The 27,010-nt window shown below is 40.5% G+C and overlaps 1 protein-coding gene across 1 annotated transcript in view; it reads left to right on the top strand.

The window, feature by feature from the left end:
- Positions 1 to 26,928, top strand: part of LOC145414252 (5-phosphohydroxy-L-lysine phospho-lyase-like) — a 140,831-nt gene extending 113,903 nt beyond the window's left edge. The window contains exons 11-12 of the mRNA XM_080283850.1: positions 2,526 to 2,714; positions 26,223 to 26,928. Coding sequence (XP_080139976.1) covers positions 2,526 to 2,714; positions 26,223 to 26,373 — 340 coding nt within the window. The 3' untranslated portion in view covers positions 26,374 to 26,928. The remainder of the gene's footprint in view (positions 1 to 2,525; positions 2,715 to 26,222) is intronic.
- Positions 26,929 to 27,010: the final 82 nt, after the last annotated feature.

Here is a 27,010-nt window from a genome sequence, read left to right as displayed (position 1 = left end):
GGCCTTCCAAGCAGCAGCTCTAAAGTGCCACAACCAACGCTTCTTGGGTGGGTCCACAGGCCTTACTGGAGCAACAGACAGGTTAAGGTGATAAAGTTGTGATCGGAGAAGCCCAAAGGAGAGGAAAGATTAAGAGTGTAAGCAGAAGGATTAGTTGTAAGGAAGGGGTCAGGTATGTTAGAAGTCTCTCCACAATGGTCAGGGATACAAGCAGGGTGCTGTACATGCTGCTCTAGGTCATTAAGGATAGAAAAGATGTAGGCTAGTTCACTAAGTGGATCAGTGAAAGGAGAGCCAAAGGAGGTGGTGAACCTTGAAAGCTAGAATGGAGATTTCAGTTAAGGAGAAGCTGATAGGATGTGTTCTATCTTAGAAGAAAGATAGTTAAAGAATTTTTAATAGCTGGAAGAGTTATGGGATAAGTAAACAGCACAGATATATTTAGTCACAGAAAACAGGGAAGCCGAAGCCACAGAGAAGAAAATTCAGAACACGAGAGCAAGATATGTTGTTGCATACATATACACAAAAGCCATCTTTGGCTTTGAAATGAGTACAGGGAGTCCCCAGTATACGAAAATTTGAAGGTATGAAAGTGAAAAATATAGGACACAGTCCCCTATATGAAAGGCACATGCTTCGATGGTATGAAAATGCTACGAGAATATTATTTAAATTTGGCGCGTGACTGACCGCAGCGCCAGTATTGTGTATAGCGAGGCAAGCAGTTACCTCCATTTCATCCCAGTCTGTTCCCGCTCCCCGGCTGTGTAGTGTGTGCCTTCTGTACTCCGAAAATCTTTCGCATCATGCATCATGCCACCCAAGCGTCCTTCACCTTCATCATCATCATCTGTGGAGCCTCTCAAGAAGAAGCAACACCAAACTTGATGCTGGAGTGCAAGCTCGAAATTATCAAGAGGCACGAGGATGGCCAGGACGTGAGTGAGATCAGGCCTCACCTGTATACACTGTACAGTACTTTTTCTATTTTTTACTCAGTAATTTGATAAATAAACAACTGCTTAAAGGTCATTTAGCTTTTATTAACATTTCTACTGTAGATTTAAGAGCTTACAACCAGCCTAACTACAGAGTACTGTAGTTGACAGTTTTTTGGGGGCTCCTGGAACGCTTCTCCTCATTTTCTTAAGTTTCTTATGGGGAAAAATGCTTCAGTATACGAAAAATCGATATACGAAAAATTTTAAAGGTACCTAACCTTTTTGTTTATCAGGGACTCCAAATATAGAGAAAGTACGAGGATACAGAGAAGGGTTTTCTGTTGTCATCTGAGACAGTTGAGTCTCAGTTAGGGAGAGAAGTTGTGGTTTACTAGAGGAGAGGTGGTGCTCAACAGAAAGAAAGTTGGAAGAAAGGCCACGAATGTTGCAGAAATGAAGAAGTGAGTCAGACAGTGGTTCCAGGCATCATGCTTAGTCATCACCGGGAGAGGGGCGAATGATGGGGGCTTTGATGTTACCCCCCCTTCCCCAGGGGACTCCTAGGCTTGGTTATGAGATGCCTTTGTTTTGGTTAATATTTTGCATGGGAACTGTAGTGTGTAATGTGCATGTATTCTGCAGTTTATTATATTTATAAATGATACAAGGCTCATATTTATGAAGCAGTTAAATGCTGCTCTAAGAGGAAAAATACTAAGTATGTCATTTCTTTCCAAAATACAGAATTTACAGTACCTGTTGTATGTGTAATCTGTTCCATTTTACTTTACAGGCAAGGTGTTTCCCTCAGTTGAATATGTGTACTAAACACAATAAGATACTAGTACCTAAGTGAGGCCCAGTTCTCCAAAAGGTTAACAATGATGTGTTCTAATTCATTAGAGGGCAGAAATTTCCTTCAGCTGAAAAAATAATCTGAGAGCTGCCGGGAATAAAAGTACCAGTGAAGGGCACAGCCATCTGATGGGTTTCATTCATTCACCACCTCAAGCTCACTCCACATCACAGCAAATCAACTTCTTTCTAACAACCGCCACTCTTATCTTATATATTCTTATTATCAGACCTTTGCTGCTCACAGGCATTCACAAAACTATAAGCCAGTCCTCAAAGAAGCATAGGATCATCAGTATATTTGTGATTTTTCAGTCCCTCACCACTCACCAACTTCAATCCACTTTCCAAAACTTTTATTTGTATTATATGCACCTTTCACTCAGATACTCATCTACCTTTACATATACTTCACTATCATGTAAATGTTTTAAAGCATTCAGGTTTTCCATCCACAGGAATCATACCAAACATACCACTTGCCATAGATCCTCCTTCCATGCACAGAAAATACTGTAAAATAATGATGATGGTGATTATTGAGTGTAGATGCAATTCCACTGTACTGCTGAAAATTATGCATTAATACTGAACTGCATTTTTACATTACTTGCAGTGTAATAACTATGTACTATCAGTTGCACTACTGAGAAAACTTCCACCTTCAATTATTATTAATGATGAAAATAATATAAAATATGACATACAGTGCAACTACTGTTACAGGATGAAGGATGAATATGTGATACTAGCTAATGAAGGCTGCAACCGCAATATTCTGATGCTGATGCCTCCCATGTGTTTCACCAAAGACAATGCCATTAGCCTAGTTCAGCGGCTGGAAAAGGTTCTATCGGAGCTACCCAAGCACAGGCATTCACAGGATGACACTGCACATCTTTCACCTATGCCACAGTAAGCTTCTTTCACCCATGCCACAGTAAGCTACCTAAATATCTGTGTAATCTAATGGTACCACTTTATTATGTGGTATTCTTTATTATAAAAACTTCATGTACCTAATTTCTTCATAAATACAGCTACTTAAAGAAAAACTAAACATACTTGATGTGAGCATATTGAATACATTTTGTGTGAGGTATATATACAGCACCTGTACTGTACTGTACACCATATTTTCCGGGCTTTCTCACAGCATCTGCTGAGTGACAGTGTTTACTCAACTACCATGCTTTGGGGCACACAAGAGGCATTCTTTACTCAACCTTCTCTACAAACCACAGTGACAAGTCAAGTTCAATCAGACTATGGTTCTTTCTCCCCAGCAGTGACAAAGCAACTCGTAAGGGGACAGTCAGACCTGCTCCTGAACATGATGCACTATGGAATTCTTGGTACAGCCAGCTTACCTTTGGATACTGAACCTGTCTAATGCAGCAAACTCAGCTCTTCTGAAGAGTGATATGCAGTAGACCCACAATGTGTGTGGGTTATGTACCTGGGAATTTTACCATGCAAATTGAAATGCACCAGTTGCACCACTGAAACCCATGTTGTATAGCTAATTGGTATGGTGGTCCCAAAATTTTCCCAAAGTTCCCCCTTGAAACCTGTTATATGGTTAATTGGTATGGTGAAATCCCAATATTTCCCCAGAGTTCCCCCTTGGGCCCATTTGATTTTTTTTTTTTTCTTTAACCCGTTGAGAGCAACAGGCCTCATTTGGGACTTATCAGAGTCGAATCACTTACAACACTGAGTGGTAACCATATAACCAAACCATATGTGCTCCAAACGTGTCAACAAGTGGGTTGGTGGAGGGTTAGTGCCCCTCCCCATAAAACAAATAACTCAAAGTCAAATGGCCAACCCTTACGGGATTATGGCATCTGCCAATAGATAGAAAGATAGATAGAAAGTGATAGGCCTCAAATGAGCACGATTTTCAAAGGCATACCAAAACCGCACCACGAGGAGTAGGTGGCTGAAATTTGTATGGGAAATAGGGGCAGGTGGCAACTCTCAATACCACCCACACACTGCCCCATATCCATCATCCAATCCTATGTTGCCCCATAAGGAGTGTAGAAGCCCGGGGCTAGGCAGTTGGTCCTGACATTTAAGATGAGAGTGACCAGCCTCACTCATCCCTGAGTGGCATTACATGAGCAATAAACCCCAATCACCCCTTTGATATAAACCTTCACCGGTTCAATCCGACTGAAGCGCAATAATTACCCACTAAACCACCAGGCGCCAAAATTTGGTTATATGGTTACCACCCAACGTAGTAAATGGTTTCCTGGTGTACAAGAAACCATTTGGCTTGTCACTCAGTGTAGAGTCACCCACAGGCAGAAGGGAGAGGAAAGAATGAAGGAATGAAAGACAGATATACATTCAGAATATGCGCGCGCAGACACCATGGAATGCGCACGTAAGTTTTCCTTATTTTCCTCCCATGACACTGTCAACCCCACACCAGGTACTAGGGGATCTGCACACACACACACACACACACACACACACACACACACACACACACGAGAGAGAGAGAGAGAGAGAGAGTAAATATAGGAATGGCAGAAACAGCATGGTCCATTGCGAAAGAAGAGATAAGGCATGACAGCCGATCCCCTTCTCTCTCTAACTGTCCATTCCCTCCCTCCTCTCTGAAAGAAAGAGAGAGAGAGAGAGAGAATAAAATAGAGGAATGGGAGAATCAGCGTCCCTTTGTCCCTTGGAATGAATAAATGACGTTCCTCTTGTTTTTCATTCTCCACTCCCTGCATCCTCTCTCGGAGAGAGAGAGAGAATTATGGGTAAATTGTATAATAATGTATGCTTTGTTGTGAGGTAATTTATCGTAGTTTGAGAGAGAGAGAGAGAGAGAGAGAGAGGGGATCTGTGCGTGTGCGTGGGCGCACACACACACACACACACACACACACGCACACGTCTCAGCTGCCTCTCAACCACTGCTGCAAACCTTAAGTAGTTTTCAGGAATTATGTTTGTGCTCTCTCCTTTAGTCTTATCTAAAGTGTAAAGTACTGTAAATTAATACAGATCACCAAAAATGTAAAGAGCTATTGCCAGTGAGTATACATGAATGTTTATAAGAATTTTGGTAACAGCTGTTCAGTACTGTAACCAACCTCAAACATGGCTGATGATGTAAACAATGAGGGACCCGAACTTCCAGGTTTTGACAATGAAACAAATGTGATGGATTTGGTTAAAACACTGATCATGAGGGTTAGTGAATTAGAAAAGAAAGTGGAGGATCTGGTATCAAGAAAAATGCCTGAAAATACAGAAAACACTATACAGAGTCTGATACAGGCCAATGAGACGGTGAACCAGGAGACTGAGAATTTGAAACGAAAAAATATTTAATTAAGAAGAAAACTAGAAGACAGCAGTAACAAAATGGAGAAGGTCAGTAATGTGTTAGAAGAGCAAAAGGCAAAGTGGGCACATGTGGAAGAAGAACAGAAAGGAGTGGTCAGCTTAAGGGAAATCATTCAGGAGGAAAGGGAAATGAACAAGAAAAAAATGGAAGAAAATGTAGTGAAAATACTGAAGAAAAAAGAGAAAGTAGTGAGAGAAACTGCAGAAAGGTGCAGATGTGTGGTAATACTTGGAAATAGGGAGGAGGAAGAAAAGGTTAGATCTGTGAGACTCGAGAGAGACACGAATCAAGTGAGAAAAATATTGGGCATGATCGATCTCGAAGGAAACAAGTGGGAAAAAGAAACTGGGGAAGTAAGGAGGATAGGGCCATATAAGAAAGGGGAAGTAAGACTAATAAAGAGTTAAGTTGTCATCAGACAGTGTAGTAAAAGATATACTTAAAGTGACCTGGAAACTACGTAAAGAGGCAGAGATGGAAGATATTATGGTAAGAAAAGATTTGAATGAAAAAGAAGTTTTAAAATCTTTGAGGGAACAAGTAAAGGAAAAAATGACCGGAGGATAGAGGAAGAATGTAAAACTTTTTTTTGGAGAGTTATGGATTTGAAAGTATGGAAGTGGTATGTGAGGAACTAGATGTGAGGTAAACAAGGGGTATGGATATGAAAATGAATAAGAGAGGAATGAGTAAAGATAAAACCAGTGCCATAAATCTATGTATCATGTATAGTAATGTGGATGGGTTAATATCCAAGAAAGGGGAAACTGGAGACTACATAAATGAAAAAAAAACTGAAACTGCTTGGTGGAGACTAAAATGCCCCGAGATGTTGATACTAAATTATTTGGATGGAACAATTATAATATTTGGAGGAAAGATAGAGAAGGCAAGTTTGGGGGAGGTATAATGATGTTACCCGCAAATGACCAAAGTGCAAAAAATACAGAAATTGAAAATACCATGGATGAACTTTTGGGAGTTGAAATAGAGGACAGTTATGGAGGAAAAATAGATGTAATCGTATTTTATATGCCCCCCAAAAATGGGGCATGGACAAAAGAAGATTATGAACAGTTAATAAGAGAATCCATTATTAAACTAAAGATGATACTCGAACGAAGAAATAGAATAATAATAATGGGAGATTTTAATTGTAGAGAAGTTGACTGGGAAAGTATGGATGCTGGGAGCAGTGAGGAATCATGGGGAAATAGATTAATGGAACTGGTGATGGAAAACATGTTAACTCAAGCAATTAAAGAAAATACAAGAATTAGGGGTGATGACGAACCATCAAGGCTTGACATAGTATTCACAAAGGACCCAAATGATGTGAGGAACATAACCTACCAATGCCTCTTTGGTAAAAGTGATCATCTGGTTATTGAGATAGAAGTGGTGGGAGTAAGGGAAGGAGAAAGAGATGAAAAACACAGAAAAAATAGATGCAAGTATGGGAAGGCAGACTTCCTTCCCTGAGGAACTTTTTCCAAAATGTAGACTGGAGTAAAATGAATACAATCACAAATGTTGATGAGAAATATGAGTTTCAGATAGAAGTGTATAAAACAGGAGTTAGTAAATATGTCCCAAAATTTTCCGCAGCTATGGAAAGGAAGAAAGAATGGTTTAACAATAGATGTAGAGTGGCACATGAGGCAAGAAAAAGAGCATGGAATAAAGTGAGAAGAAGGTATAGTGAAAGGGCTTGGGAGGCGTACAAGCAGGTAAGAAATGAATATGTAAATGTGCGGAGAGAAGAAGAAGGGAAATATGAAAAAGATATTGTAACAATGTAAAAAAGAGCCAAAATTATTTTATAGGTTTGTGAACGGTAAAATGAAAGTTAAGGACTGTATAATACAACTGAAGGATGGAGATGAAACCTATGAAAGAGAAGAAGAATTGTGTGAAATAATGAACAACAAACTGCAGTCAGTCTGTGTGTTGGAAGAGGAATTTAAGGAACCTGAAATAGAACCCAGTGTGACAGGAATGGCAGAAATTACAGTGGACATGAATGAGGTGCTGCAGCTGATGAGGGATTTGGATGTAAGAAAAGCAATGGGACCAGATGGTGTGTCTGGATGGATCCTGAAGGAATGTGCAGACCAGTTAGTGTGGCCTGTTTATGTCATCATAAAAACTTCGCTTGAAAATGGACTGTTACCTAAAGACTGGAAAAGAGCAAGTATTGTGCCAATCTTCAAGGGAGGAGATAGGGAAGATCCACTCAATTATAGACCTTTATAGACCTGTATCACTTACTAGTATTGTTTGCAAAATCTGCGAGAAAATTATTAGAAAAAGATGGAAAAAGTATTTTGAAGAAAATGAAGTGATAACACCAAGACAATTTGGTTTTAGGGAAGGAAGATCATGTGTCACTAACCTATTAAGTTTCTATAGTAGGGTAATAGATGTCATACATGACAGAGAGGGATGGGCAGATTGTGTCTGTCTTGACCTCAAGAAACCATTTAACAGGGTGCCCTATAGGAGATTGCTGTGGAAGTTGAAGACCTTTGGAGGGGTGCATGGGAAACTATTAAAGTGGATGGAAGATTATTTGATAGAAAGGCAGATGAGAACAGTTATAAGAGACAAGGTTTCACAGTGGAGAAACGTGACTAGTGGAGTACCCCAGGGCTCTCTTAGCCCCAGTAATGTTTCTGATTTATGTAAATGATTTACCAGAGGGTTTAAATAGTTACATGTTGCAGATGATGCTAAAATCATGAAACATATTAAAGGTACTTATACTGTAGTTGTAAAAAACTGCAAGAGGACTTGGACAAACTCCACAGCTGGAGCCAGACTTGGACAATGGATTTTAATGCCAAGAAGTGACATGTATTAGAAATGGGAATGAGTGAAAAAAAGACAGCACTGGACATATAAAATGGGCAATGAGATAATCTGTAAGAGAAAAGATGAGAAAGATTTGGGAGTGACTATTCAGGATAACTTGTCACCAGAAAAACATATAAACATATCATTGGAGGAACTTGTGGATTACTGACCAATTTGAGAGTGGCTTTTAATTATATGGACGAGGAAATGCTGAGGGAGTCGATATTGACCATGATAAGACCAAGACTAGAGTATGCGGCTGTGGTATGGTCACCTCATTTGAAGAAGCATATTGATAAACTACTGTAGAAAGGGTTCAGCGGATGGCAGCAAGGATGATACCATGTTTAGGGGAACTAACCTATGAGAGACTGGAAAAACTGAAGTTACCAACGCTGCGTGACAGAAGAGAATGAGGCGACTTGATCACGATATTTAGAAATGTAAGAGAATTGGAAAGGGTAGACAGAGAGGATATTTTTGTGTTGGATGATGGAAGAACAAGAGGTCATGATTTCAAGTTGAGGAAAAGTAGATGTCTTATTGATCTTAAAAGGTTTAGTTTCCTGAACAGAAGCATAAGTATTTGGAATGACTTAGACGAAGAGGTGGTGCAGGCAAAGAACATTCATGTGTTTAAAACTAGACTGGATAAATGTAGATATGGAGACATGACAACACGAGCTTAGCTCAATTCCTGTATACTACAAACAGGTAAATAATAATATGTAAATACACATGAGAGAGAGAGAAAGAGAGAGATGGTTGATGATACAGTAATCACGTGATCCTTGCCCAAGGCCATGGTAAATACTGTATAAGCTGTTTTTCCCTGACTATGACCTACCTCAATCACCGCGGGTGGTGGGTTGCTCGCGCCACCAGCTGTTCATCTTCTGGTCATTTTATCTTGCCACCATGTGACTTTATGTGGTCACATATATATATATTGCTGGATGCGCGCGAACATTTCCAAGACGATGATGTGTGTTTCATTAATTTCTGTAAGACTTGAAATTTCGGCCAAATTGTCGCTTCTCAGCAGGTACCCACAGAACGATCAACGCTCTCCACGGATTAATACTCTCCTGATAATGGTAGGTGGGAACGCTCACCATCCACTCACTTGATGTAGTGCTGCTGTCGGGTGCCTGCCCTTTTGTTTCTTCCTTTCTCTTCTGTCCTTCTTTCCTTCATTCTTTCCTCTTCCTTCTGTCTGGGTGACTCAGCACTGAGTGACAAGCTAAATGATTTCCTGTACACCATGAAACCATTTACTAAGCTCGTTGGTAACCACATAGCCAAATTATGGCACCTGGTGGCTTAGTGGGTAATTAAGGTGCTCCAGTTAGATTGAGCTGCTGCAGGTTTATATCCAAGGGGTGGTTGGGGTTTATTGCTCACATAATGCCACTCATGGATGAGTGAGGCTGGTCACTCTCATCTTAAATGTTAGGAACAATTTGCCTAGCCCCAGGCTCTTACGTTTCTCATGAGGCAGCACTAGATTAGATGATGATGATGATGATGATGATACACTCTCCTGATCATACCAAACATTACTTGTTGAAAACATACAACCTCTAGAAACATCACTGGGCATAAAAAAAAGTTAATTATAGTGTACAAAGTGTCAGGAAAGGGGGTATTTTCAGATAACTGCTTATCTACCTAGAGGTGCTGTAGGTGAAAAACTATATTGTCAGCATAAGGTAATACAAGACTTAGCTAAAAAAGAAAAGGTACACAGTAAATGATGGCAGTGAGGCGAGATAGATGAGGCAGGCAAAGTGGTGTATTTACCTAATTGTGATATACAGGAAATGAGCTACGCTCGTGGGGTACCGTCTCTGTTTCTCAGTAAGTCTAATTTAACGTTAACCTTGTTTAAGTTTTTAGCCAGGACGATCTCTGTGTCCAGGCTATTCCACAGGTCTACACATTTATAAGGAAAACTATATTTCTTGATATCCTTCAAGCAGCTTGGCTTCTTCAATTTCATTCCATGTCCTCTTGTTACTCTCTTATCCCATAAAAACAGATCTTCTTTGTCAATTTCATCTACTCCCATCATGGTCCTGAACACTGCAATCATGTCGCCTCTCTTCCTCCTTTCTTCTAAGGAAGGCAAATCCAGCTTTTCCAGCCTCTCTCTGTATGACATATCTGCCAGACTGGGGACCATTTTGGTTGCTGTTCTTTGTATTCTCTCAATCTTGTTTATATCTTTCTTTTTGTGTGGGGACCACACTACTGCTGCATATTCTAACCTGGGGCAAATCATGGCCACTATCAATTTCTTCATCATCTCCTCATCCATATGATGAAAAGCTACTCTTATATTAGTCAGGAGTTTATAAGTCTCTCTAACTGTCTTGTTAATGTGTTTTTCAGGTCACAAACTGTCCTGGACGAGCACCCCCAGATCTTTCACTCTCTCGCTTTTGTGATTGGTTCATTACCCATCACATAATTCAGTGATGGCCTCTTGGTACTTTTACCCATTTCCAATATTTTACATTTTTAAAAATTGAATTTCATTTCCCACATCTGGCTCCATTCGTGTATCCTATCCAGATCCTCATGCAGCATTTTACAATCCTTCTCAACCTCAACCTTCCTCAAGATCTTTGCATCATCAGCAAACAGACTTGCATAACTGTTCACTCCATCTACCATATCATTTATGTAAATCAGGAACATTATTGGCGCCAACACCGAGCCCTGTGGGACTCCACTTGTTACTTCCCTCCATCCAGACATCCTATCATTTATTACTATCCTCAATTGTCTGTCACTCAAAAAGTCTCTCATCAGTTCCAGAAGGTTCCCATCAGTCCTCCTATATGCTCTAGTTTCCACATTAGTCTCTTACGGAGTACCTTGTTGAAGGCCTTCTCCAAATCTAAATACAAACAATCCACCCAACCATTTCTCTCCTGAAGTACATCAATCGCTCGAGTAAAAACTCAACAAGTTGGAAACACATGACCTTCCGCTTCTGAATCCAAACTGACTATCAGCCAAAATATTCATCTTTTCCAGATATTTTACCCATCTATCTTTCAGAAATCTCTCGCACAATTTTGCGACCATGCTGGTTAGGGACACTGGTCTATAATTCAGCAGTTCTTCCCTGTTTCCTCCCTTATAAATTGGTACTACATTTGCCCTCTTCCATTCTTGAGGCACTTTCGCCTCTTCCAAAGAACACACAAACTGTGAATCTTATCAGCCAAATGTTCTCTGCATTCCTTCAGTACCTGATTAGAGATTTCATCTGGTCCTGGGGCTTTCCTTACATCTTGAGTTTCCAGTAATTTATATACTTCCTGTACTTCCATTTTTATATCTTTTATCACTACATTTCTAGTCACTCCCTCTCCTTCCACAAACTCCTTTTCATTAATGAAAACTGATTGGAAACATTTGTTCATTATTTCTGCTTGCATTGCCGCATCTTTATAGACCTCTCCTTCTACTTTCAGTTTGGTGATTCCTTCCTTTTTTTTTTTTTTTCAATTTGCCATTGACAAATCTATAAAACAGTTTGGGTTCATCTTTACACTTGTCTATCATACCTTTTTCAAAATTCCTTTCTTCCTCTTTACGTATTCTTGTGTATTAATTTCTAGTTCTTTTATATTCTTCCTTTGTTTTGTTGTTACCTCTCTTTCTCCAATTGTTCCACCCCGTGTCTCTCCCCCCCTTTTTTTTTTTTTTTTTTATGCGAGGAAGAAGGAACCAAAGGCCAAGAGCCCGCAGTAACAGTTCCCTCCAAGAGAAAAACAAAATACAATAGAGAGCCAAATTCAAGATCCGATCATTTTGAGATGCCTGGACACACTACGTTTGAAAGACTGGAGATCATAGGCAGGAGGAAATACAGACAGAGGGAGACAGTTCCAGAGCTGACCTGTTGCATAAATGAAAGACTGGAAGTAACGGTTAACTCTTGCATTAGAGAGTTGGACAGAAAAGGGATGAGAGTTTGCTGCCAGACGGGTGCTATGCGCCCATCGTAGAGGTGGAGGAATGCAAGCAGACAGTTCAGAGGAGCAGTGACCATTAAAGTAGCGATAGAAAAGAGATAAAGATGCAACAGTGCGGCGAAGAGACAGAGGTTGAAGGGAGTCAGTAAGAGGAGGAGAGTTAATGAGACAAAAAGCCTTTGACTCCACCCTATTGAGAAGAGCTGTATGTGGGGAGCCTTCCCACACATGAGAGTTGTACTCCACACAGGGGTGGATAAAACCCCTGTATAGAGTCAACAATTGTGCAGGGGTAAAGAAAGAGCGGAGTCGGCTTAGCACACCCAATCTCTTGGAAGCAGATTTTACAAGAGATGTAATATGATCATTCCAAGATAAGTCCCGAGTAAATGAAACCCCAAGCATGTTCAAGGATGATGCAGGATTAAGCTGAATATTATTAAACATTATTGGGTATACCTGTGGAAGATTTTGTCGGGTTGACAGGTGTAAGAACTGAGTCTTAGATGCATTAAAGACAACCATATTATTTTTACCCCAGTCAGAGATATGAGCCAAGTCAGACATTAGGTGTGCCATAGCCTCATCCCTTGTTACTTGAAGTAACTGTTGAGATGGGCGTTGCGGGAACCGAATGGAAAGGTGAAGGGTGGAGTCATCAGCGTATGAGTGGATAGGGTTAGATGTACAGCTTAGAAGATCATTGATGAATAAGAGGAAGAGAGTTGGTGATGGGACAGAGCCCTGAGGAACACCACTGTTGATAGATCTAGGAGAAGAACGATGGCCGTCTACGACAGCGGCTATAGAACGACCAGAAAGGAAGCTAGCGATGAAGGCACAGATAGAAGGATAGAAACCGTAGGAGGGCAGTTTGGAAATTAAAGATTTATGCCAGACTTGATCGAAAGCCTTTGAGATGTCAAGTGCAATGGCAAAGCTTTCACCAGAGTCCCGAAAGGAGGATGACCAGGAGTCTGAAAGGTAGGTGAGAAGATCGCCAGTGGAGCGTCCCTGACGGAACCCATACTGATGATCGGAAAGAAGGTTGTGATAGGAAAGATGCCTTAAAATTTTTTTATTAAGAATTGACTCGAAAACTTTTGAAATACAGGACGTTAAAGCAATTGGACGATAGTTGGAGGGTTGGGAGTGGTCACCCTTCTTTGGGACTGGCTGAATGAGAGCAAACTTCCAGCAAGAAGGAAAGGTACAAGTTGACAGACAAAGGCGAAATAGTTTGCCTAGGCAGGGTGTAAGCACAGAAGCACAGTTTTTGAGAACAACAGGAGGGACCCCATCAGGCCCATATGCCTTGTTAGTACTGAGGCCAGTAATGGCAGAAAATACATCAACTGAAGAAATTTTAATGTCAGCCATGAGGAAGTCAGAGGGGGGAAGTGATGGAGGAACAGCACCGGAATCGTCTAAGGTGGAATTGGAGGAGAAAGTCTGTGCGAAGAGATCTGCTTTATCAGTAGAAGAAATAGCTACACAACCATCAGAGTAGAAAAGAGGAGGGAAGGATGATGAGGTAAAGTTGTTAGAAAGATTTTTGGCAAGGTGCCAGAAGGAGCGGGAAGAATTCGAGTTGGAGAGTTGAGAGCATTTAGTATGGATGAAATTATTTTTAGTAGAGCGAAGAACAGACTTAGCACGATTCCGGGCAGAAACGTAAAGATTATGTGATTCAGGGGTGGGTTGGCTCCGGTACCTTTTGTAGGCCTTCTCCTTGTTGCGGACAGCATTAGAACAAGCGTGATTAAACCAAGGCTTTCTTGCGTTAGTCAAAGGATATGAGAAAGGAATGTATGCTTCCATGCCCGAGAGAATAACCTCCGTATGCTGCGCAAGGCACACTCAGATGGCTGACGGCCATGGAAGCAATAATCATTCCAGGGAAAATCAAAGAAGTACTGCCTGAGGGCCTCCCAGTCCGCAGCTCCAAAATGCCAGAGACGACGTTTCCCTGGAGGGTCCGCAGGCCGTACTGGAGCGATAGGACAGGTTAAGGTAATCAGGTTGTGATCGGAGGAGCCCAACGGAGAGAAAAGATTAACAGAGTAAGCAGAAGGATTAGTTGTGAGGAAGAGGTCAAGTATGTTGGAGCTCTCCCCAAGGCGGTCAGGGATACGGGTAGGGTGCTGTACAAGCTGCTCTAGGTCATTAAGGATAGAAAAGATGTAGGCTTGTTCACCAGGTGGATCCGTGAAAGGAGAGGAGAGCCAAAGGTGGTGGTGAACATTGAAATCTCCAAGAATGGAGATTTCAAAGAAAGGAGAAATGGACAGAATGTGTTCCATCATAGAAGTAAGATAGTCGAAGAATTTTTGATAGTCAGTAGAATTAGGGGATAAGTAAACAGCACAGATATATTTAGTCAGAGAATGACAGGAAAGCCGAAGCCAGAGGGTGGAGAATTCAGAAGAATCAAGTTCAGGAACACGAGAGCAAGATAAGTCGTTGCGTATGTATACACAACAGCCACCTTTGGCTTTAAAATGAGTATAGAGAAAGTAGGAGGATACAGAAAAGGGTTTGCTGTCAGTTGCCTCAGACAGCTGAGTCTCCGTTAGAAAAAGAAGGTGAGGTTTAGAGGAGGAGAGGTGGTGCTCAACAGAGCGAAAGTTAGATGAAAGGCCACGAATGTTGCAGAAATGAAGAAGAAGAGAGTCAGACAGTGGTTCCAGGCACCTCGAGTCGTCAGCGGGAGAGGGGCAGATGGCGGGGGCATTTATGGTCCCCCCCCTGGGGACTCCGAGGCTGGGTGAATTGACGCCATTTTGGTGAATTTTGAATAGGAAGTGTAGTGTGTACTGTGCATGTAGTTTGGTGAAGATAGATAGAGAAATTTGTACTGGAGAGCATGCTGGCCTACTCTCTGTGTAACTGAGACACTGAAAAAGTTCAGCAAAGGGGGATGGTCAGGAACTAGTCCTGAGGGCTGATGAAACGGGAGCTCCAGCACTCCCTGTCATCAGCTTTCCATCCACCTCGGGAGTACTGCCCTGCTCGACTGGTGCTACAGTCTACTCCTCATACACCTTCTATTAAACCACTCCTTTTCCTGTTTTTTTTCCCCCTTACTCTTGGCACAAATTTTTCCACTCCCTAATTATAGAGGCATAGAAAAATATCCCACTTCCTCTGTATCTCTCTTGTTTCTCTGAATTTTCTCCAATCTGCATTTTCAATTTTTTTTTTCAATCCTGTAAAGTTTGCTTTCCCAAAGTTGTATCTTCCCTGCCTGTAAAGCTTGTCTCTTGGCTCCACGTTCCCTGTTATCGTCTGGAGCTCAGTGACCACATGATCACTTTTTCCAATTGGACACAGATATTTCAAGGCTTCTATTACATCGGGTTCTTTGGTAAACAGTAAATCTAGTCTTGCTGGTGTGTCCTCACCTCGGAACCGCGTCTCTTCTTTGACCCATTGCGTCATCACATTATTTACTGTTATATTTAATAATATAGTGCCCCACAAATCTTTGCTGCCTCCTGAGTCCCATTCCTCCCAGCTCACCTCTTTACAATTGAAGTCACCCATTAAAATTATATTGTTGCTTTTCTCAATCTTTTTCTGTAAATAAGTAGCCATGTCTGACAACATTTCCTGGTATTCATCATCACTCCATGCTCGTCTTAGGAGGAACATACACTACCACCATATCTCTCTTGCTGTTCTCTCCAGTTTCTAATTTCATATTTATTACTTCGACCCTGCCTTCTCCCATTTCCACAGTATCTTCATTTATGTTGTTCTTCACTGCTATCATCATTCCTCCTCCCGTTTCTTCTTTTCTGTCTCTTCTCCACAGTTTGTATTTACCATCTCCCATATGAACATCAATATCTTCACTTAACTTGGTCTCTACAAAGCACATAACATCAGGTTCATATACCCTAAAAAAATTATTTATTTCTAGCCTTGCCGATATTAAACCATCTACATTAGTATATGCCACCTTCACATAATTTTTTTTATGTTTTTTATACCCCTGTTTCTCCTTCTCTCTGTCGGTACCACTTTCTTAATTTCTGATCCATGACTTTCCAATAAAACACTGTCTTCTCTTCCTCCGTTCTCTGTTCGTTTTTTACCTTTGCTTCCTCTACTAACTCCTTTATTTTAGCTCATTTGCATCTCTCCTCATCCAAACATTTTTGAACCCTTCCTGGTCTGATCATTTCCATGTTCTGCGGATAACTTCGTTTACTGTTGCCTGGGACTTAAACTTTACCTTTAATGGCCTTGCCCAATGCCCCTCCTTCCTCGTACTTTCCTAACCTAAACACCTTTTCAATCTCTTCTTGGGTTTCGTTGTTTTCCTCCATGACTGCTGATATTATTTCTTTAACCTTACTCAGTCCTTCTCTTTCTCTTCCTAATCTTATTGTCATACGTTTTTCTTTAACGCCTGAAATTACATACATATTTTTTCTTATCTGCTACATCTCTAACTAAAGATTCTCTACTTCTCAGTACCCTAACCACTTCCCTCTCTGCCTTTTCCTTGCTTTGTTGTTCTATAATCTCTTTCAAATTTACATTTCCTACTTCCTGAATTTTCTTCCACCCCTTATGTTGCTCTTTGATTTCTTTAATGTGCTCGTCCTGTACAGTATTCTTGATTTGGATTCATACTCATCTAGTTTGCTTTTCATCCTGTCACTTTCTTCTCCCAACCTCTTATTCTCCCTCTTAAGCTGTTTCATTTCATTAGAGCCAGATTCATTGCTCACTTTTAATACCGTAACTTCTCTTTCTTGCTCGTCCCTGCGTGTACAAACTTTTTCCAGTTTATTCCGTAGAATTTTGATCTCATTTTCCTGCTCTATGATCCGTTCCTTTAACTCTCTAATTACAGTCCATACTTTTTTTTATCTCCTGGACATTCCTCTCCGCTGTTTTCTACTACTCTTGTTTGGTTCAACTTAATACTTCCATTTCCCACATCCTCCAGTGAAGCCCTCAAATCCTCTCTTGCCAGCGTAAACAAAGCACCGTCCTTTTCCGCCATGATTCAACCATATGGAGACTTTCTATTTCCACTATGTCTTGTTCTTTTTATGACCGAAACCGCGGTTTTCCTTAACTACTGTTGGACGGGACCACCACTCACGCACTCATTTACATAATCACAAATAGACTGGTCTCCTTTTCGTCGCTGATTTAGCGATTATTTCTCCACGGTCCAGGAAGAGCTCCGTCTCTGTCAGCGACGTGTGTGTGTGTGTGTGTGTGTGTGTGTGTATTTACCTATTTGTAGTATACAGGAATTGAGCAATGCTTGTGTTGTCCTGTCTCCAAATCCACATTTATCAAGTCTACCTTTACACACATGAATGTTTTTCTCATGCACCACCTCTTCGTCTAAGTCATTCCAAATATTTATGTATTTACCTAATATACCTAATTGTGATATACACGGAATGTGCTATGCTTGTGGGTTTCCGTCGCCGTTTCTCAATAAGTCAAATTTAGCTTTAAACTCGTTTAAGTTTTTAGACTGGACGATCTCTTTGTCCAGGCTATTCCTTAAGTCTGTACTTCTGTAAGGAAAGCTATATTTCTTGATATCCTTCAAGCAGCTTGACTTTTTCAATTTCATTCCCTGTCCTCTTGTTGCTCTCTTATCCCATACAAACAGATCTTCTTTGTCAATTTTATCTACACCCACCATGGTCCTGAACACTGCAATCATGTCTCTCCTCTTTCTCCTTTCCTCTAAGGAAGGCAAAATCCAGCTTTTCCAGCCTCTGTCTGTATGACAGGTCTGTCAGACTGGGGACCATCTTGGTTGCTGTTCTTTGTATTCTCTCAATCTTCTGTGTGTGTGTGTGTGTGTGTGGTTATGATATACAGGAAATGAGCCACGCTCATGGGGTCCCGTCCCTGTTTTTCAATGTCAAATTTTGCGTCGAACTCATTTAAGTTTTAGACTGGCTGATCTCTCTGTCCAGGCTATTCCATGGGTCTGTGCATCTAGGGTCTATGGAAAACTATATTTCTTGATATCCTTCAAGCAACTTGGCTTTTTAAGTTTCATTCTGTGTCCTCCTTTTACTCTCCCATCCCATACAAACAGATCTTTTCTCTCAATTTTATCTACTCTCATCATGGCCCTGAACACTGCAGTCATGTTGCTCCCCTCTCTTCTTTCTTCTAAAGAAGGCAGATCCAGCTTTTCCAGCCTCTCTCTGTACAACAGATCTGCCAGGCTAGGGACCATCTTGGTTGTTGTTCTTTGTATTCTCTTGGTCTTGCTTATATCTTTCTTTTTGTGTAGGGACCACACTACTGCCACATATTCCAGCCTGGGGAGGATCATGGCCACTATCAATTTTTTCATCATCTCATCCATGTATTGAAATGCTACTCTAATGTTAGTCAAGAGAGTACACGTCTCTCTAACTGTCTTGTTAATGTGTTTTTCAGGTGAAAAACTATCCTGAACCAGCACTCCCAAATCTTCCTCTTCTCTTGCTTTTGTGATTGGTTCATTACCCATCACATAATTCAGTGATGGCCTCTTGGTACTTTTACCCATTTCCAATATTCTTCATTTTTTTTTCACTGAATTTCATTTCCCACATCCAGCTCCAATCATGAATCCTATCCAGGTCCTCCTGCAGCATTTTACAGTCTTCCTCAACTTCTAATCTCCTCAAGATCTTTGCATCACCAGCAAACAGACTTGCATAACTGTTCATTCCATCTACCATACTGTTTCTGTAAATCAGGAACATTGCTGGCACCAACATCGAGCCCTATGGGACTCCACTTGTTACTTCCCTCCATCCAGACATCCTATCCTTTATTACTGTCTTCATTTGTCAGTCTCTCAAGAAGTCTCTCATCCACTCCAGGAGGTTTCCCTTCAGTCCTCCTACGTGCTCCAATTTTCATATTAGTATCTTGTCGAAGGCTTTCTCCAAATCTAAATACACACACAATCCACCCAATTGTCTCTCTCCTGTAGCACATCAATCGCTCGAGTAAAAGCTTAACAAGTTGGAAACACACGACCTTCCACTTCTGAATCCAAACTGACTTTCTGCCACAATGTTCACCCCCTCCAGATATTTTATCCATCTGTCTTTCAGGACTCTCTCGCACAATTTTGTGACTATGCTGGTCAGGGACACTGGTCTATAATTAAGGGGTTCTTTCTTGTTTCCTCCCTTATAAACTGGTACCACATTGGCCCTCTTCAATTCCCGAGGCACTTTCTCTTCTTCCAGAGAACACACAATTAAACCAAGAATCTTACCTGGTTCTCTGCATCCTTCCGTACCCAATTAGAGATTCCATCTGGTCCTGGGGCTTTCCTTGCATCCTGAGTTTCCAGTAATTTACACACTGCCAGCACTTCCACTTTTATGTGTTTTATCACTACATTTCTAGTCTCTCCCTCCCCCTCCACAAAATCCCTTTCTTTAGTGAAAACCAAATGGAAACATCTGTTCATTATTTCAGCTTGCACTACTGCATCTTTATAGACCTCTCCTTCTACTTTCTGTTTGGTGATCGCTTCCTTTTGTTTCAATTTGCAGTTAACAAATCTATTTGCAACTAACAAATCTATGAGACAATTTTGGTTCTTTACATTTGTCAATTATATTTTTTTCAAAGTTCCTTTCTTCCTCTCTACATATTCTTGTATATTCATTTCTGGTTTTTCTATATTCTTCCATTGGTCTGTCATTACCTCTCTCCCCAGTTGTTCCATGCCATGTCCCTCTCTTTTTTTTGCTATCATACACCTTTTGTTAAACTAATTCCTTTTCCTGTTTTCTTTCCCACTTACTCTTGGAACACATTTTTTCACTTCCAAATTACAGAGGTCTTGAAAGATATCCCACTTCCTCTGCATCTCTCTTGTTTCTCTTAATTTTCTCCAATCTGCATTTTCAAAACATTTCCTCAATCCTGTAAAGTTTGCTTTCCCAAAGTTGTATCTTCCCTGCCTATAAAGCTCATCTCTTGGCACCACGTTCCCTTTTATCATCTGAAACTCAAGATCACTTTTTCCTACAGGACACAGATACTTCAAAGATTCAGTTACGTCAGGTTCTTTGGTTAGCAGTAAATCTAGTCTTGCTGGTAAGTCATCACCTCTGAATCCTGTATCTTCTTTGACCCAATGGGCCATTACATTATTCATTGCTATATTTAACAATGTAGTGCCCTACGAATCTTCACTGCCTCCTGAGTCTTATTCCTCCCAGTTCACCTCATTACAATTAAAATCACCCATCACAATTATGTTGCTGCTTTTCTCAAGCACTTTCTGTAGATGTCTAACCATGTCTGACAACATAATTCATCAACATTCGATGCCCTTACCTTAGGGGCAACATATACTACTGCCATGTCTCTCTTGCCATTCTCTCCAGTTTCTAATTTTATATTTATCACTCCAGCCCTGCCCTCTCCCACTTCCACATTATCCACATTTATGTTATTCTTCACTGCTATCACTTCTCCCCCTTCCGTTTTTTCTTTTCTTTCTCTTCTCCGGTTTGTATTTACCATCTCCCATATGGATATCAATATCCCCTCTTAACTTGCTCTCTACAAAGCACATAATATCTGGTTCATGTACCCTCAAGAAATTTTTGATTTCCAACCTTGTCAATATTAAACCATCAACATTAGTATATGCCACTTTCCAACTTTTTTCATTGTTCTTTATTCCCTCTTCTCTCCCTCTCTCTGTTGGTACCACTTCCTCAATTTCTGATCCACAACTCTCCAATAGAACATTGTCTTCTTTTCCTCTGTTCTCTGTGCTTCCTTTACTAGCTCCCTTATTTTAGCTCTTTCTTCATTGGCATCTAACCTTATCCAAACATTCTTGAGCTCCTCTTTGTCTGATAATTTCCATGTTCTGTTGATGATTTCATTTACCAATACGTGAGACTTAAACTTTAAGCGGCCTCGCCCCTCCTTCCTCATACTTTCCTAGCCTAAACACTTCTTCAGTCTCTTCTTGAGCTTTGTTGTTACCCTTCATAACTACTGATACTATCTCTTTAGCCTTACTCAATTCTTTTCTTTCTTTTTCTGATCTTACTGTCACACGTTTTTCCTTTACTCCTGAAATTATCACTCATTTTTCGTGTCTGCAATATCCCTGACTAAAGATTCTCTACTTCTTAGTACCCTAACCACTTCCTTCACCTTTTCTTTGCTCTGATCGTATAGTTACCGTTTCATCTCATAATTTTAGCCACAATGAATTATGACCTTACGTTTTTTAAAAATCCCACAGAATGACAGTGTTTGTTTATTCTTGGTTGGGTGTGATGCATCTACATTGTCTAACAGTCAACTTTGGGGGGATGGCCACTGGTGGGGCGGACTTTTGGGATTTTCCCGCACAAACTCCCCCCCCCCCCCAATCAGGTTTTATCTGCACACAAAGTGCAAAATGGCCTGTGTAAATTGAGGGTCCACTGGATGAAATAGGATATCATGGGTCCATAATCATGAAGAGAAGTTTTTAATTCTTTACCAAATGGGTGTGGCCCTTCCATATTTTGTACTGATACGAGTCTTTCACAGGTTACTTATTTTTCCTAAATTACCACAGCTACTGGGCATTTTCATAAACTTACCTCTGAAAGCTATAAATGAGGCTTTAGAATGTTTAAATATTCTGCTGACATTTACCAGTACAGTAATACCCCTATATACGATACCCCTAAATGCGATACCCCAGCTTAACGATGGGGGTAGAAATACAGTACCACCATACTCGCCTAACGATGACCAAACCCTGGTTTAAAGATGGGTTTTGATTTTTTTTTACCGATTTTGATATTGTAGACTAAAGCTGTGTATTTAGGTTGATTTGTAAACTGTTTTTAGACTTGGATTAATGTGTTTTAGTCATAGGTGGGGTGAACATTGTCATTTTGGGGTACAGTTCACTAAGCTTGATTTTCTACAGACTTATATTTGATGATTTTCATATTTTATTCTTGGTTTCAGTGAGTTATTTGCAGATGTTAGGCTTAGGTTAGCTTCCTTTACAGCTGTCAGGCCATTTAGATTGGCTTTAAACTTGTTTTTGGGCTCATTTGGGTGGGTTTTGGACTGGGTTTGGGGGGAAACCCAAGGCTGATAAACGCTTCCCATTACACATTAAAAGTACCCCGATATACGATACCACACCTAACGATGGGGTTTTACCTAACCAATTACTGTACATTGCTAAACCGGGGTATACCTGTAGTAGGCCATATCTAACATTCTAATGTGTTTTCAAATTTGAAAGCTGGCTGTCAAATGCAAGTTAGGTTAGGTCAGGTTAGGTAAGGTTTGGTTCATTAAGTTTCCCATAGCTCTGATATGGTTATCAGTGTTTTGAGTATGATACACTGACACATTCAGTCAGAGCTGTGGTTGGTAAACTATGAGGCCAGTCAGAGAGATCGTCAGTAAACTGCCGTGGTCAACCTGGCCACTTCCATAAATACCCCCAAAATATGTATGTTTTGTTTTTTTCCAGTCATTTGATGTAGTCAGAATTCAGCAGTTAACTATCTGTGCTGCATATATACCAAAATTACCATACTTACCTTAAGGTCATGAGTTTGTAATAAACCCTCAATTATCCAGACGTTTTGTATCCGGTCATGCTCTGTATAAACGTTAGGCCTTGGCTCTGTTGAGTCCATATCCAAATTTATTTGTTCGTACAGTACCCTGACAGAAATTCCAGGATTGGCGGCTGGCTGGCCTAGAGAGTAAAAAAATAAAGTTCATTGGGTGGCTTATTGGCCTCTCTGTCCATGCACGGGTAATAGACCGTAACCCACAAGCTGAGCTAAAATAGCAGTCCTGATCCTTACCGAATGGTGAAAGTCCCCCGACTGGCCGGAGCAGTGGGAAGGTACTGGCCTCGGACAAGTAACACAGAGCCTAACCCATCAGCAGAAGAAAAGTGCCTGTCTGCCTCCTCACTGAAAGGTGAAAGTCCCCTGGCATCCCTCACTTCTACCCCCCCCATCCCTCCTCCTTCCCTCCCTATGCTCACTGCTGCCTGGCTTATCTTCCTCCTTGTCCCTCAGTCCTTCCCACCCATTTGTCGTCCACCATCCCTGCATCACCACTAGTAATTTTTTTTTTTTAATAGTTTTTTGCAATTTATTCTGATACAATTGGTCGTATCAAAATTCCGAAAACACTATGAGAACGCTCATGAAATTCTCCATCTAGACATAGACTTAACTCTTGCAAGGTGCAGGCAAAATTTTGCGCTAGGATGTTGGGAAGTTATTTGAAGGTATTTTTTACTCTCCAACAGGTTCATTCTCACTGCATTTTTGTACCTTTACTCATCAGTTTCATGTGTTTTTATTAGGTTATAGTATAAACATCAGCAAAGATGATGGTATATAATTTATACCAGTATAACTAATTTCCAGGGGGCATATTGAAATTGAAAGAAATGTATTTTTTTGTGCCATGGAGTCAGCCATTACCTATGGTAACTCAGAAACTTTTTGAATTCCTGAGAGTTAAAAATACTGCAGCCATTGTCTTCAATGATTTTTTTGTGGACAGTGTTTTTTCATTGCTTTCTTAATGTCTAGCATTACAATGGATATTCCCATGTTTGTTTTGATGTTTAAATACAGTTGAAAGACCAGAGAACACTGTCAAAATTAGGAGGGGTACTATAGATCACAGGTAGGATATCTGTGGATTTTTGTTCTTTACGCATTGTTTTCTTAGTGTCTAGCTTGTGTTATGATGTCTAAATGCTGCTGAAAGACTCAGAACATTGCCAGAATTAGGAGGGGCACTGTGCATATTGGTAGGGTTTTGAGTTTTTTGTTGTTTATGCATTGTTTTCTTAGCGTTTAGGATTATATTGCATATTCCAATGTGTGTTTTGATGTCGAAGAGCCGAAAGACTGCAGAACACTGCCAATTAAGAGGGATACTGTACATATTGGCAGGGTTGTGCATACTGGTAGTTTTTTTTATTGTTATTGTTTATGCATTGTTTTCTAAGTGTTCAGGATTATACTGCATATTGAAATGTGCATTTTGATGTCGAAAGAGAGCCAAAATACAACAGAACACTGCCAAAATTAGGAGGGGTACTGTGCATATTGGTAGTTATTTGTTTTTTTTTGTTGTTTATGGATTGTTTTCTTAGTGTTTAGGATTATACCGCATAATGCAGTGTGTGTTTTGAAGGCTAAAAAGAGCCAAAAAGCCGCAGCACAATGCCAAACTTAGGAGGGGTACTGTACATACTGATAGGGTATAGGAAGGGTACGGGTATTGCTCCGTATCCAACTCTCTTCCTTTTATTCATCAATGATCTTCTAAGCTGTACATCTAACCCTATCCACTCATATGCTGATGACTTCACCCTTCACCTTTCCATTTGGTTCCTGCAATGTCTATCCCAGCAGTTACTTCAACAATCAAAGGATGAGCCTATGGCACTCCTAATGTCTTACTTGGCTCGTATCTCTGACTGGGGTAAAAATAATCTTGTTGTTTATAATGCATCAAAGACTCAGTTTTTACACCTATCAACCCAGCAGTATCTTCCACAGGAGTACCCATTAAAATTTAATAATATCCAGCTCAATCCAGCATCATCCTTGAACATGCTTGGGGTTTCATTCACTTGGGATTTATCTTGGAAAGATCATATTACATCTCTGGTAAAATCTGCTTCCAAGAGATTAGATGTGCTAAGCTGACTCTGTACCTTTTTTACCCCTGCACAGTTGTTGACTTTATACACGGGATTTATTTGCCCCAGTATGGAGTACAACTCTCATGTGTGGGGAGGCTCCCCACATACAGCTCCTCTTAATAGAGTGGAGTCAAAGGCATTTCGTCTCATCAACTCTGCTCCTCTTACTGGCTCTCTTCAACCTCTGTCTCTTCGCTGCACTGTTGCCTCTTTATCTTTTTTTCTATCGCTATTACCATGGTCATTGCTTCTCTGAACTGTCTGCTTGCATCCCTCCACCTTTACAACAGGTGTGTAGCACCCATCTAGCTATAAACTCTCATCCTTTTTCTATCCAGCTCTCTAATGCAAGAGTTAACCGTTACTCCCAATCCTTCATTTATGCAACAGGTCATCTCTGGAACTGTCTCCCTCTGTCTGTATTTCCTACTTCCTATGATCTCCAGTTTTTCAAATGCAGTGTGTCCAGGCACCTAGAATTGAACAGATCTTGAATTTGGCTCTCTCTTGTATTGTTTTTTTTTTTTTTCTTAGAAGGAACTGTTCTGTGGGCTCGTAGCCTTTGTTTCCTTCTTCCTTACATAAAAAAAAAAAAAAAAAAAAAAAAAATCCAGACAGTCCCTATCCCGTCATGTCTTTGGCTCTGTTATGTTGGATAATTGAGGAATTACTGTAGCTGGAATTGGCATTTAAGATTCTAACAAAGGTGTCTTGAGTTCCACTTTTGTGGTAGTTGGGGGTACTTACCATCCACTCACTCGATGTAGGGCTACTTTGGTTGTCTGCTCTTTCCTCTCTTCCATCCTCTTCTTTCCTTCCTTCATTCTTTCCTCTTCCTTCTGCCTATGGGTGACTCTACACTGAGTGACAAGCCAGATGGCTTCCTGTACACCACAAAACCATTTACTATGCTGGGTGATAACCATATAACCAGATTATGGCGCCTGGTGTTTTAGTGAGTAATTACTGCGCCCTAGTCGGATTGAACCGGTGGAGGTTTATATCCAAGGGGAGGTCGGGGTTTATTGGTCATGTAATGCCACTCACAGATGAGTGAGGCTGGTCACTCTCAACTTAAATATCAGGGCCAAGTTGCCTAGCCTTGAGCTCTTACACTCCTCATGGGGCAACATAGGATTGGATGATGGATGGATGGAATCGGTATGCCTGTTTGGTAAAGAATTACCTATCCAGCAAGTTTTATGAAGGCAAGGAAGTTATGAAAATGCACAAACCCCAGTATACATATGTGATGGGAGATATCAGTGCAAAATATGTTAGATTGCAGTTGGGCTTATTGTAAATCATAACCAGGATGCAGGGAGAGATATTTTAATCCAGTTTTCAGAGAGGAACAATTTTAAGGTGATGAGTACCTCCTACTAGTACTGTAAAATGTACAGGAGAGACTCAAAAGGCATGAGAGTACTGTACTGTACTGCATTACAAATACGTTTCTTCCCCAGGGCATCACAGTCAACAGTATGTGAGGGACGTCTGGGAATCATCCAGCCACAGGAAGAAGAGGACGATGATGGGGAGGATGACAGTTCTTCCTCAAATAAGGATACTATGGACCTTGAATACACACAGCATAGTTACCAGGACCTTGATTAATAACTTCAGCTAATAAACAGAAACTTTTTCAATCAAAATTTTGCAAGAAAGTAATTTCTAGTTATCCTTTATCAAACAGCATCTTCTTTGAGCTTTTAATCTAAAACAACTTTGTCAACCTTTTTTGGAGTCTCATTAACCAAACATTATGTTGACAAAATTAGATTATTCTTACTTTACATGATAACAAAAACTTAATGTGCAAATGCAGTTCAGCAGCATATTGCTTGAACTGGGCTGTAACTAGACAAAGCTGAATGTAACTTCTGACTCTGCAAAATGCTCCACGACAATACCTACATGCCAAAAATAATCTTTACCCAGTCAGTAGAAAGTTTCAAATCTCATGGAGTAACATATATGTTTAACTTTAAGACTCCACTTTGTGCTAGAACTGACCCACGTAACAGTGTGACATTGCAGTATCACTCACTCATTATTGAGTTTCAAGTCACTTATTTCTAACAGATCTGAACAGTATTACACTGAAAAGAAGTTCAGTATTACAAGAAACATTAAAATATATTGTCAGGTAAGCTGATGGATCAACAGTGTTTTTAACCACTATACTCCGTTTTTAAACTTCGCGGCACCGTCTGATTTAGTATATAGAAAACAGGCAGGATCTTTGAAACTG

This window comes from Coenobita brevimanus, chromosome 98 (genome assembly GCF_032717465.1).
Source record: "Coenobita brevimanus isolate Jiangsu-jjx chromosome 98, ASM3271746v2, whole genome shotgun sequence".
NCBI classification, from domain to species: domain Eukaryota; kingdom Metazoa; phylum Arthropoda; class Malacostraca; order Decapoda; family Coenobitidae; genus Coenobita; species Coenobita brevimanus.
This window is presented reverse-complemented; position numbering and strand designations above follow the sequence as displayed.